This window comes from Channa argus, chromosome 21 (genome assembly GCF_033026475.1).
Source record: "Channa argus isolate prfri chromosome 21, Channa argus male v1.0, whole genome shotgun sequence".
Taxonomy (NCBI): Eukaryota; Metazoa; Chordata; class Actinopteri; order Anabantiformes; family Channidae; genus Channa; species Channa argus.
Window position 1 is genome coordinate 14,728,469 of NC_090217.1, and position 14,211 is coordinate 14,742,679.

Here is a 14,211-nt window from a genome sequence, read left to right on the forward strand (position 1 = left end):
GTAAACTTGAGCATGAATGTTTGTGTGTCTGTGTAAGTCTTTGTGTGTTGGCCCTGACATAGACTCGGGATTTGCTCAGGGTGTAAACCGCCCTCAACCCAAAGACAGGTAGGCTGTGTTCCAGCCTTCATGACTCTGCACACCATAAGCCCTTAGAGATAATGGATGGATTGATAACGAAAAACTGAAATGTGTGTTTTACCTAGTACTTAACAAATAGTTATTGTAGATACACTGCAAATAGCTTGTTGTATGGATTTGTTTTTCTTCTAAGAACCAGGTTGAGAATAAACATTCCTGCACTTACCAGTTTCCACTGTGAAGTACTGTGATACCATATAAAAAGACTAACAGTATTAACAATCACTACAAAGATAGATTATCAGAGCGAAGTGCTGTTTGAGTATCATACATGAATTATAGACTCACTCTGAGGAAAGCCAGCAGCAGCTCAATGCCTTCACCATCCAGCCTAGAGGAGACAAAAGGAAGAGTAACAGGAGCAGTTTATTGTCTGCCTGCAGCATAGGCTGATGGAAATGCAGGGACTCATGGGAGGAAGGAAGTGGACAGCAGTCATTGAAGTATACAACAGGATTTCCTGTGAGTGGTACACACACACGCACGCACACGCACACGCACACAGACACACACACTAACACACCATTAATGTATAATGGCTGAGAAAAATACAGTTAGAGCCAAAGGTGTAAAGGTGTACACACACTAAGACAAACACACATGCTACAGTACCTGGGAGCATGACTGATTAATGGCTGTGGTTTGTATTTGGGGAAGTTGTAGGATTTGAATTCTTCGATGGAGGAGATTCCAGGCCAGTTCTCCTCTGTGGGTGTGCCTAAAGTTGCAGGACAAAATTCAGATACCCAGTACACAGCACACAGCACATTACCATGTTCATCTAAACATTTAGGTTACTATGGCGATCTGGCTTGGAAGGAGTTACTCACCCAGTAATCTAAAGATGAGGTGTAGCTCATCCTCCACGGTAGAGCCCGGGAACAGCGGCCGACCTGCAGCCATCTCATAGAATATACAACCAACACCCCTGCAGACACACAGACACACACACACATTCAGAAATCTTCTTAAAATTCTTTTGGATTGGTAAATTTATATTTTTTCTATTAAATATCCAAAAAAAGGCACAATGTTTGAACATGGAGAGAAGTTAGCCAGAATTGCCTTCAAGACTGCCAAGAAAAGGTTTACAGCCCTGGCTACCTGGAGGTAGAGGTACACCAGAGAAGTTGAAGCCAGAAGAATAAACAGGATGTTCTCTACTGAGCTATCCAAAGTGTCCTCTCAGTGGCAGGGTGATAACATAAGAGACCTACCAAGGCTAGAGACTGAACAGTACTGGAACGGCAGATGTAGGAGAAGGAAGCATCACATAACAACAATGCCCCTTGGCTAACTGGAAAGCACCAGGCCCTGACATGATCCAAGCCTACAGAGAGGAACAGGAACCCTAATGGAAGGACAAATGCCTGCAGGGTATTTACCACTGTCAAATAAAAGTGGCCTTTTATTGAAAAATCCTATCAGTGGCTGGACAAAGCTCGAAAGACAGCACAGAGGAACTAATCGTAGCAGCACAGGATCAGACTCCAAGTACTAGGCCGGGGTCTTCCATACAAAGCAGAACTCCACGCGCAGGCTGTACAAAGATGTCGGGGAGACAATCCAGCACATAATAGCAGGGTGCAAGATTATAGCAGGCAGGGCATACATGGAATGCCAAAACCAAGTGACTGGCATAGTGTTAAGAAACTCACGTGTACCTCACTTGTAAGTCGCTTTGGATAAAAGCGTCTGCTAAATGACTAAATGTAAATGTAAACTGAGTACAGACTGGAAGACAGACTGGTATTGGCCAACCAGCCAGACATAGTAGTGGTGGACAAACACAAGAAGAAGGCTGTGGTGGTAAATGTAGCAATCACAAGTAGCAGCTACATCAGGAAAAAAAGAACACGAGGAGCTTAGGAAAAACCAAGGGCTGAAAGACGAGTTAGAAAAGATGTGAAAGGTGAAGGCCAAAGTGGTACCCATGGTAATAGGAACATTGGGGGCTTTGACCCCCAAACTTTGAGAATCTCTAGCAGATTTCATGAATATGAATCTGAAAACTCTGTCCAGAAGAGAAAAGTCCTAGGAACAGCTTAGATACTGTGCAGGACCCCCAACTCCAAAGCCTATGGCAGAGGACCTGAGGAATAAGACCGCCCTGAAGGGGGACAAGTGGGGAATTATTACTATTTTATTTTCTATTTTATCCTCGCAAAACAAATCTTGCTCTTTTTTTTTTAAAAATCAAACCATTTAGCGTTACAGGCTGAATCTAGTGAATGTTTTTCTATTTATTCTAGAATGTGAACCACTCTGCAGAGGCAGACAAATGTGAACTGTGTGAACAAAACTGTACACAGTTAAAACTTGCTGATTTAGGCTGGGTGGAGGTCAGAGCCCTTTCTCACCACAAACAATGCAAGGGACTGTTTGGGACTAAACCGTGCCTGCATCAAATAAAGTGTCTTGGTACAGTGGTTTTGGTCTGCAGCCACATTGATGGCTGTGTTCACAACTGCACAAGATGACCTTTTCAAATGACCCAGACTTAACTAGGTAGGTTTAAATATAGATTAGCTGCTGCAGCTTAAAAAAAAAAACGGTAGTAGCAGGGTTGTGTGAGGTTCATACCACATGTCGATCTGTGTTGAATACTCAGATGATCCGAGAAGAACATCGGGAGGCCGGTACCAAAGAGTCACCACCTCGTTGGAGTATGTTTTAGTAGGGACAGACTTGGCCCTTGCCAGACCTGCCATGCCACCACAAACATAAAAACACAGATTTTCAGACCAAAAAGTAGCACTATATCTGCAAAACAGAAAATAAGCAACCTGTTTTCCTACATCTACTACAAGGACTACAGCAATTTTCCAGGTCCTCTACACTCTACTGTGCTAAAGAAAATTTCTGCAGGTTTTGGAGTTTGGAGTTTGGAGTTTGTTTTGGAGATTCTTACCAAAATCAGCTAGTTTGAGCTCTCCTCTTTCATTAATCAGGAGGTTCTGGGGCTTCAGGTCCCTGTGGAGAACTTTCCTCTTGTGACAATATGACAGCCCTCGCAAAATCTGGAACAGGAAGATCTGGAGAGATACAAGAAAAAAATTGGATGTTAATAATAACACATGCATTCTGTAGATTCAACAATATTTTAAAAAATCCTGTATTGGTCCAATCTGCCCAAGTGTCACAGCTCCTCAGGACTAAAATTACTACAAATTAAGTCTGATTGTGCGATGACAATGACGTTACACTGAACAAAGAGCAAACACCACAGGGTTACTTTTCTATATTAAGGAAAACACATTATTAGTAACACAAACATTGTGCTCACCTTCACATTGTGCATGCTCATTATGTTTCCACAGTCATCCATGTACTGCTTCAGATCCTTATCCTACAGGTATGACACACAGCAAGTTAAATAAATAAATAAATAAAATAAAAAATACCTACAGAATACCAGTACATGGACATTTTACCTTGTCTTTCTGCCTCATCAATCTACTTGTACACCTTTTTTAAAAAAAAGCCTAACGCTAAAGTAGTTCATATCAAGCCCTTTCTTTTTATTAAAATTCAGAAGTATTTTACACTCCAAAAAGGACCATAATGAACTGAAGATGCAGGGAATCTCTTACAAGGTACTCGAAGACCAGCGTGAGGCTCTTGTCAGTGTGGACGATGTCGTGTAGAGTCACAATGTTGGCATGTTTGAGGTCCTTAAGTAATGAAACTACAAAAACAAAAACACAAATAGCACTTTTTCCTTACAAATACATTGATTAAAAAAAATCATATTTAAAAATGAAGAAGTCTATCATCCAAAACGTTTATGGCTTTATTACTTCACATGTTAATTGGTAAAATATTTTTAATGTAATTTTATTGAAAAACACTGATAAACAAGGATTTAGTTTTTGTCGTTAGTGAGAGGTGTAGTAGCGACTTACCTTCTCTGATGGCAGTGCATGGTGCTCCCTCCTCGTGTTCCAGCCGGATCTCCTTGAGTGCCACCAGGTTGTCTGTCAGCTTACTGCGACCTTTGAATACTGTGGCATACGTTCCCTTAAAGCAAGACATAATGCTGGTTCAATATTACTGACTTAAGCATATTTTCTGTAATTGTTGCTTCAGTAGAGATGGTATGTTTTTATTACCTCTCCCAACTTGTCCAGCTTAATGTAAGTCTCCAATTTCCCAAACCCAATCTCAGACTGAGGGTAAGATTGAGAAAATAGGCAGAATTATGCACAATTTACATTACACTTTCACTAATACCACATGATTAGAGTGTAACATGTAATTTTAGTTACAGGGATCTGAACAATCCGGGGGTTTACTGCTCTTGCAACAACAGACTCTGCCCCAAAATTTTTGATATGTTTTCATAAAACTCTAAACACAATGCAACAGTGTTTTATTGTGGTAATGTATTTTGCTACTGTTGATTTCCCAGTATGTTATTTCTAATAAATTTTTCCCCGCTGCACAAAACGCAGTTCCACACTAGCTTTTTCTTTAAAATCATATGTTAAATCACAGGTGTTGAGAACATCTATACTCTATACTGTAAATTATAATTTGTTTCAATTTATAAATATGAGTGAAAAGGCTGGTTTAAAATTTTGCATCAAGTCAAAAAATGCAATTTCTAACTAATCTAAATGTCATCTTGAATAAATACTGTATGATATGTCTGATATCATCTGATATGTCCAAACTGCTGTCTTACGTTGGTTGGTTTAGATAATTTTGTTTGGTAGCTGTTTCAACTATTGATGCTACGTTCATGAACAATCAGGGACTTTTCAATGAGTTGTGGGTAGGTCCTATATTTGACTTTCAGTCCTATGCTGCAGTGAAACAGTGAAAAGAAGCTAGATACAAGGGGGTTGTCAACTTAAGATTCTTTAAAGGCATTATGATTTGTCTGTTGCTGTCCTAACCCAGCCATTCAGTGGCCCCCTTATCCCTGACTGAGCAAGTGAGGAAAAACATCAGCTGGGGTCGAATGAGTTAGAGTGAACAAAGAGAAAAGAAGAAACTTCAGGAGCTAATAATTATAAACTAATTTTATTGGCTAAAGGTAGAAGGTGAGGGCAATGACTTCGGATTAATCTATCTAGACTCACATTGGGCCATTTGCCATGGTGACTGGTACATTGGGAGTCTACTAACAAGAATAATAGTGGTAATAATAAAAGGTAGCACACACAGAGACACACGACCACAAACTGACCAGTGAGGCCCGACGGGAGCGCCGGCTGAGTGGCTGGTCGAACGGTGGGCTGCTAAGCTGCAGCTTCTCCAGGTAACCATCGGGAATTCGGATGTCAGCAGGGAGCGACAGGCGCTTGTTTAGGTCCTGAAATTCACAGAGAAAAGTTCAGGAGGGTGGCATTTGAATTGATGACCCTCTAGTGGATTTGGAGTTTTCTTTAAGTTAGAAGAAAAAGTGCATAAAGAAATGTAAATGACAACAACTATAGTGCGTTAAAATTCTTGTCACTCATACGGTTTGTTGACCACATGAAATTATCAGTGAAGCACACTGTTGCTTTTCTGCAATGATGCTTACTTCATAGCACATCGTAAGGAAATGTAACGCTACATGTCTCACGCTTCTAAAATAACTATATCTCATCTACTCCTGCACCCACAGAGAGAGGACTGAGATCAAGTGGATTATCTTCTTAAAGGGTGTAAAAATAAAAGAAGAGATGTTAAATCGTGACCGCAGCTCAAAAAGTTAGGCCCTTCTAAACCAGACATGTGTATTCTGTCAGCTTGTACGCACAACTCAGGTTGTCACTGTTGATGTTACAAACCTCATATCCATTTTTTTCTAGGATTACAATAATATCACATCTTATAGTAATTATATTATGTAATGGTGACTGATGAGGGGAAAGGGGTTAATGTATAAAAATACAGTATAAGAAGGCATAACTTCTGTTTTTAGGTGCTTTTACATTTGGTCCCTCTACCAAAATCTTTCTCTTATTGTCTCTCTGTTATTTGATTACTGTAGTTCCTTGTCTTTTATGGCAATGTTGCTAAAACAAGATGCCAGATCGCTAAGAGTGTTCACATAAAATTTGTTATCTTAAGCATATCGCTTTCTAGAAGAGGGGAAGTATTATATAATGTCACTGTGTTCTGCTTTATCTATGATATAAAATGTTTTCATTTTAAGTCAACATTTATGTTAGTCACAAGAAGATTTGTATTGTTCCCACAGGTGTGGGCTCTTTTGCCACCACAGTTTAAATGTATTTAAAAAAAAAAAAACACTATTTACATTAAAGTAGTTTCAAACACAAACAAAAGCACAATTAAATTATTTAAATCATTATTTAATTATTTTTGTAATTGCACACAAGACTAAAAGTGTTAAAATGTTACCACAGTGCTCCCTTACAACTCACTAAAACGTAGTAAAAAGTTTGTTTTGGTTATGCAACACAAAGACTTTGTGAAATGATCTGAATATATTTATTGGCACCACTTAGATATGGTGATAAATAAGTTGACTGTACTGACACAACAGCAGACTATAGTCATAAATGGTAAGTGGTCTACACTTATATAGCGCTTTTCTACCTATTGGCACTCAAAGCGCTTTACACTGCTTCTCATTCACCCATTCACACTCACAATCACAACACAGACCGGGAGCAGAAAAGTTGGGGTTCAGTGTCTTGTTCAAGGACATTTCGACAATGTGACTGGAGAAGCCAGGGATCGAAGCAGCAACTGGGGGATTGGTGGAAAACCGCTCTGCCTTCCTGCGCCACAGTCACCCCATCTCATCAGTACTACTATTATTATTAGTATTATTATTTTCTTCTAGTCATTAAGCCTATTTAAATGAAGAAATGTCATCAATGTACTGTTTGTTATTACTGTGTGCACTACAGTAACATGAATACAAGAGAAAAAACTTGCTGTCTGAGGGCATAAGGTGCTCAAAGTTAGGGCTACACGACCATCTCCAAGCAGCTTGATGTTCTTGTGACCACAGGTAGTATTATTAAGTAGTTTAAGGTCCAAGAGACCACAGCAGTCCATGGGACCTGGACTTAAAGAGAAACATAAAGTGCCATAGGGCTAACATTTTCTGTTGGCTGACACTGAAGTAAGCCTCTTCCTGGTTTCCACTGACTTAAAAAGCCAAAGGGTTTTTCTTATTTGTAATTTAATTTAGCGCATTTACCTCTTCCATAAAAGCCTTTCTACTTTTAGTGAGCCGATATAGTTTGTGACTGTGAGTTACAAAGTAAACAAGGCTGTAAAGACAGATTAGTGAGTAGATGTCTCTGTGTCTGGGATGATGATGACTTGTTAGCAACCATGTTTTTAAGAAACATAAACATTCCGATGACTTTTGTTTTAGAGAATAAAACATGAAAATCTTTTGGCCTTGTGTTAACTACAAACCTTATTTCAAGCATTTAAACAAAAACCCATTAAATAAACAGAAAAACTGATTTTGGGAAGAGGGTGCAAAAATTTAATTTCCAACTACTTTTACAGACTCAAAACCTACAAAATTCTACTGAGCCCATATTGAACAAATTGTTTGAATAGTGAAAAACAAATCAAAGAAAGAGAACTTCACAATGGATACAAACCGACGTCCAAGACCAAGTTCTTAGCAACAACATGGTCCAATGGCTTCCTGAATAAAAGTGATCTCAATAAAAGAGAACCCATAAAGAGCCGACTTCGAAAAGAGTGACTTCAGCTAAAACAATAAACCCAATGTTCTTTTGACAGATAAGACAAACCATTGTTCACAGAAGAAGCTTGCCACAAGAAAAAAGCACCACCCACACTATAGAACATGGAGGTGGTTGGATTATGTTTTGGGAGCTGTTTTGCTGCATCTGGCTAATTTTTTCAAGGCACAGTAAATCTAGTAGCTATTCAGGCTTTTTGGAGTGTCAGAGAACTCTGTCTCTTTCACAAATCCATCAACAATCACCCAGAACAAGCACCTAAAGCAACTTAGATGGTATAGCTGTAGTGATCTATATTCAACTAAACATCTATGGAAAGAGCTCCCATCAAACCTGAATTATAATCGTCACCCATATTTGGTGGTGACATGCAAAATTTGTCATTGCTTTTTGGTTCTGCAGAATGAACATTTGAGCTAGTGTGTAACAATGTTGGGATTTGTTTGATTGCTTTTTTTTTTGGCTCATGAAAGTATGAAATCTGTTAACTTGAGAGGTGGTTTGTATTTAGGAAGGGTTGATAAGTGAGAGCACACAGTGTCCTTAACCTCTATTCTGACACAATCCAGCTTCATAAAACCTCCAACAGCATCAAACCACAAGAAGAGCAGTGCATATATGCTCACGTAACAGAGCTTACATGTGTGTGTGTGTCTGTGCAGCAGACAAACTGATCACCACATCCTTCAGCTGTTTTTGTTTTATGCAGCTACAAATGCAAAAAAAAAAGTGTGAGTGTTTGTGTTTGTGTGCATGTGAGAGAGAGAGAAAGATGCTGTATGTACCATTCTCTGCCAGCAGGGGGCAGGAGGCATCAAGGCTGAGATGCTCAGCCCTTTCAAAATAAAAACAACCAGCAGCCTCACCATTTCTGAAGATAAAGATGATTTATTGGGAATGTCCATTTGTGGCTCTTTGCAAACTCGCATTACTCAACATTTAGCATTGTTTTATTTGCAGATATGAGGTTTACCAGCTTAGATAATGGCTCGTGAGAAACAACAGACATCTGAGAAGTTAATTGTAGCTTGAAGCAGAAATGTCTCAGAGAAAAACCCACAATGAAATCAGAGGAAAATCCCCTAATAATCATGAGTACTTTCAATTTCACTATGTTCATTTGTTCTTTTTGCTGAGCTTGTGTAAGTTTCCAGTTCATCTCATGAGCCTTCTAACCCAATTTATCATGTTTGACCATCAGTGTGTTTAGTTTTAAAATTTTAAATTTTAAAAAGGAACTGTGAACAAAACATGAAAATGAATAACTGGAGGAAACAAAGTTTTCTGTAATAACTGTGCCCATATTTGCTAAAGTAGATTAATACTAAAAAAAAAAAAAAAAAAATCTAAATTTTCTGTTAGCATATATGCAATTTAAAAAGGGGGAACTAGACTAGAAGAGTATTTCTTTGAAATAGTCTTGAACCAATATTGATGTGAGTTTTATATACTGACATCAGTTGGATGTTTAAATGCCATAATTCTTCTAGAAACTCACTGTGGTTACAGCACAGATTATCACACTGCCTCTATTTAACAGCCTCTGCTCCAATCCTCTGGGAGCAGAGCTGCTATCAGTATCATGAATGCCAGACACTGACAGCACATTAGGAGCATCCCCCTCTTAACTTAGATCTCCCATATGGCAGAGGAGTAGAAGAAGAGTAGGGGGTGAAGAACAGACCAGAAGGAGAACAGAGGGGGTGCAGGGTAGAATGTCAACTCGTCCTGTATCATTTTTACAACTACTGTGCAGTGTTTTCACAGGTATGTGTGTGTGGGTGTGAATGAGAGAGCATCTCACCTCCATAGAGATTCGCCGGTGGACTCTGTTCCTCAGACAGACGCCGGTGGGAGACTGAACCTCATCTGAAGATGTTCCTGACGCCTGGTCGCTCTCTCCATCAGAACCCATCTTTAGGTTCTCATGCACGATGTCTACAGGCATTGAATAAATAAATTGTTTTTATATTAGAAGTCAGAAGGATCAAAGAGGAAGTTTTTTTTTTATAGATTTAAGTGCAGGATACATTCAATTGCAAGATTATTCATCACGATTCCAGTTCATGGTTTGGATGTCAACTGAAGGAGTTATAACAAGTCATGTTGCATATTTAATGTTATAAATAACAGGATAAAATAATATGCTGCTGTAACTGATTATGGCTACAACTACTAATTAGCTCTATTATTGATTTTAATCTTTAACTGATCATTGCATTGTTGACCTTGGGAAATTTCAAGACATCCTCACTAGTTGCCAAAGTCAAGCGGATATTCAGCTGTTAATTATTATTCAGTGATTCCCAAACAGAGCTGATACATGTAAAATGCACATAGCTTAAGGAAAAACACATTTATTTAGAACCAACAAAAAAACAAGATGCTAATGCTGCAGCATTATTTCTAGATAGACCCTAACCCCTACTTCATCTCCTCTCAGACCATGGTAACCACTTTAAGGCCAAAAGTTAAACACTCCAACCTGCTGCACTTCCTCCAGGGCAGTAAAACTACCACTACTACCAAAGCAACACAAGGAGAAACGTGCTGGTGTACAAGCCACACGCCCACCCGCTCCTACAAACATACACACACACGGAGTTAATAAGTAGCCATGGTTCAGCAGTTCTCTGTCATCATATGTCAGCGCTTCCAACCATGCAGCCTGTCATCAAATGTGCAGGCAGAGAGGAGACACAGGACAAGAAAGACATCTCAGTAAGCTTTCTGTTGATGGATTTAACTGTGTACAGTTATTTCAAACATTAAATTCCTTACTATTTCCAAAAAATATTCCAACAAAAGATGATTCTTCACAATTGTTAGTCTAGATAAGAAAACAAACAAACCAAAAAAACTTTATTTATAAGTGCTACTTCATTACTCTGTGGTGCAGCCACAACCCAAAGGCACACTTGCCCCAGAATGTGAACCTGTCTGTGGTCAACTGGTTAAAACCAAAGACTCCCCAGATTATAGGAAATGCTGATCCACTTTTAGAAACTAATTTTGAGGATTTTCCTCTGGGGCTGATCCGAACTATTTTACGCAACATCTGTTTTTCCATAGATGGTAGAAGTCAGGTTTCTTTGCTGTTTCTCCATCATCATTTGGTCACAGTGGAAGCGCTCAACATAGAAAAGCAGGTCTTTTAGCAGAATAGAATATGCACTGTATTTTAAATGATTTGCAAAAATAGTGTTTTGGTTGAAAGAAGAAAAAAATGTGAGGTAGGGGAGAGGCCAGCACAAAGAATTAACAAAAAAATGAGGAAAAGAAGAATGGACAGGAATTTCTTGTAAGGTTTTCATCTGGAGGAGAAAGATGGCTCGTCATTGTTGCTGCTCTCTCCTTGCTTCATCTCTTCTCTGCGTATGTATTTCAGAAAACCTTCCTCGTTTCTACAACAAAACTTCTCTTTTTCTTGTAAAACCATCTTCTTTCGCATGTGTCTTCTCCACGCACCATTCATATATTTAGCCGTTACAGCACATCATTTCCTCATTATACTGACACATTTAATTTCAGGGACATGTCACTCTGTTTAAGCATATGGCTGACTCGGGCTTTTTATTCGTTTTTTGAACAACAGCGGGGCTCTGTGGCACAGACCAATTAGCTAAATCAAATACTGAATTCAAAAACATTGTGAGTAGATGCAATTCATTGTTGGTTTTGCACAAGTGCACAAAGTTGTCCTAAAACTAAAACAGCCATGATTGTTTGACATTAGGTGACCTGTCACAGGTGACCTCAATTGGGAAATGATCATAATTTAATCCTCTGAAACCTTCACTTGAGGTCAGAAAACATAGAAAATGCCATGTTTTGAGTTTGCCAGATTCTGACCTTTACAGGGCCAATGGGATGCTGCAAGGAGGCATGACTCAGCGTGAAGTTGCGGACGCAGTGGGGATTTTGTCAAAGTGTCACTTCCAGAGCCTGGAACAGGCTCAGAAGGTCTAGTTGTGTGAGTCGGGGTGAGCACAGTGGAAGGAGACAGCGGGTCACAACACAGAATCAAGACCGATACTCGACTCTGCATGCCCGCAGAAATCATTTAAAGCCTGCAGTCATGCCTACGAAATGACCTTCAAGAGACAACAGGGGTGCGAGTGTCCACTCAGACTGTCAGGAGATGAATTCATGAAAATGGCTTGAGAGCCCGAATACCCAAAACTTCATGTCAAGCACGCACAGGCGATGTGAGACTGTGATCACAGGTGTCAGAGCTGGTAACACCGACCACTGACTGGTTGTCTCCATGGATAATTTTTGTTGTTGGTTTATGACTTGTTTGTCACATTTGTTGAACCATTTTTTGTTTTACAGTACAGTACATTTTGGATCTGCTGTAATGAGCAATGAAATGTTGTTTTGTTGAATTGAAGAAGCTTTCTTTCCTGTTTTGTTTCTGCTTCAAGCTCTGATTTCTACACAGAGGTACATACAGTATCCAGTGCATCCCCATTATGAAAACTGTCTTGGCTCCTTGAGGCACTACACTGCTCCTCAATAATGTTTAAGAGGCATTTCCCGTCCATTGTGACGTCAGGTGAATCACAGAAGTATTTAAGTACAAGTAAGTACAATTTTTTGGTGCACACTTGTCTTTACGAGTGTGGGAGAAGCTACTTCACACCTTGTGACAAACAATCATGTCTGTGCTTGTACATTATGTAGAACTAAAATTTACTAAACAGGCCCTTTTAGTCGCAACAAACATTTACATTACATTCTAAAAATGTAGGTCAAGAAACAAAATCTTATTATTTTGTATTGCAGAAATTTCTTCCTCAATGTCCTCTTCCTCAAACCATCTTGGTGGTCATGAGCCCGGATAAAATGGGAGGGTTGTGGCAGGAAGGACATCCAGCGTAAAAACTAATGCTGAAATCAAAGTGCAGATTGATCTGTATTGATCTGTGTTGATCTAGATCTTCTTCTCTAAAGCCTCCAAATGATCTCATGTGCAATGGTTTTTTTCTCCTTTCAATCTCCTACTTTCACATATTTCTCAATTTTATTTTACACCTTTGCCAATCCTCACCAGAAATTCCAAAATTTTTTCCGTTCACAATTTTTTCACTTTCATCCATTACTTCTTCTTCTACTAATAACCAAATCCAATTAATTCTAATCAACATTCCTGAAAGCTGTTGTCTAATCCTCTGTCTACACTGTCATCTTCTTGTGTGTACATCTTTTTTATATCTTGTGCTATTTACTGATCATCTCCTTACATCCTTCCTTGACATCTTTAGTATGTAAATCTAAAAAAATACATTTGGCGAGACTTTATGATTTTTCTCTCTCCCTGCCAATCATTTCTGTCTTCCTTCACTCTGCTGGTTTGCTAATAAATGTGTAGCAGACACTATGTGGCGCATCAATGTCCTACTTATCTGCCCTGTTTTTAAATCCAAGTCCCACTATCTAGGCCATAGTTCAGTGCAAGGCTCAACAGGTTCTTTTGTGTATTACCAGTCCTCAAAAGCTAAGGGAATACCAGACTACAAATATTTACTTAAATAATGAGAAGACATCATCACTAACAGAACCCTGAATTATATAATAACAATAACAATAATGATGATAATACAATAACTTTTATTATTATTACTGCTAATAATAATATTCTTTATTTATATAGCACTCTAAACAGGGGGTGGACGTAGCTCAGTTGGTCCACGGACCACAGGGTCACATGTGTGCAGTGCCGGTCCAAGCCTGGGAGAAATTTGGGAGGGTTGCGTCAGGAAGGGCATCCGGCGTAAAAACTGTGCCAAATCAACATGCGGACAATGATCCGATGTGGTGACCCTGAACTCACGTGATAAGCTGAAAGCACTAACTCCTTTTGGATACATAGATAGATAGATAGATAGATAGATAGATACACAGACAGACAGATGGACAGACAGATACACAGATAGACAGATAGACAGACAGAGGGGATGTCAAATATAGCCCTAGTGGCTGAGACAAGTAAAAATCAATCTTGATTTCTATCAACTTTTTTTTTCATTTCACAGCTCTCTTTATTTAGTCTATGATTTTGATTCATAACAACAAACAAAGTGAACAAAGTGAAGTCACACAAAGTACAAAATTTAAATTTTTAAAACACCTCCTAAAACCCAGGTAAAGTTTTAAAAGCTTATTTTGTCCACCAAATTCCAAAATCAAAACGTTTTTGAATGGCTATCATAAAAGACATCAAACACTTACAACTGAGAAGCTGGAACTGCAGGTTCTTTGGTATTTTTGCTTTAATAAGATTAGTGGTCTGGTCTAGGATCTCTGTGAGGCTTTAATGCTCATTGTGAAGAAAACAAAACTGTTTAAGAGGTCATCATTTTGTTTTTGA

The 14,211-nt window shown here is 39.0% G+C and overlaps 1 protein-coding gene across 3 annotated transcripts in view; it reads right to left on the reverse strand.

The window, feature by feature from the left end:
• The window catches only part of cdk17 (cyclin dependent kinase 17), a 35,846-nt gene that overhangs the window by 2,705 nt on the left and 18,930 nt on the right, over positions 1–14,211 (reverse strand). For all 3 annotated transcript variants that reach the window (XM_067489623.1, XM_067489622.1, XM_067489624.1), the window contains 11 exons: positions 9,643–9,776; positions 5,336–5,461; positions 4,254–4,310; positions 4,047–4,161; positions 3,735–3,829; positions 3,428–3,490; positions 3,053–3,176; positions 2,725–2,845; positions 972–1,069; positions 754–859; positions 430–472 (listed from right to left, as the gene is read on the reverse strand). In XM_067489623.1, coding sequence (XP_067345724.1) covers positions 430–472; positions 754–859; positions 972–1,069; positions 2,725–2,845; positions 3,053–3,176; positions 3,428–3,490; positions 3,735–3,829; positions 4,047–4,161; positions 4,254–4,310; positions 5,336–5,461; positions 9,643–9,776 — 1,082 coding nt within the window. The remainder of the gene's footprint in view (positions 1–429; positions 473–753; positions 860–971; positions 1,070–2,724; positions 2,846–3,052; positions 3,177–3,427; positions 3,491–3,734; positions 3,830–4,046; positions 4,162–4,253; positions 4,311–5,335; positions 5,462–9,642; positions 9,777–14,211) is intronic.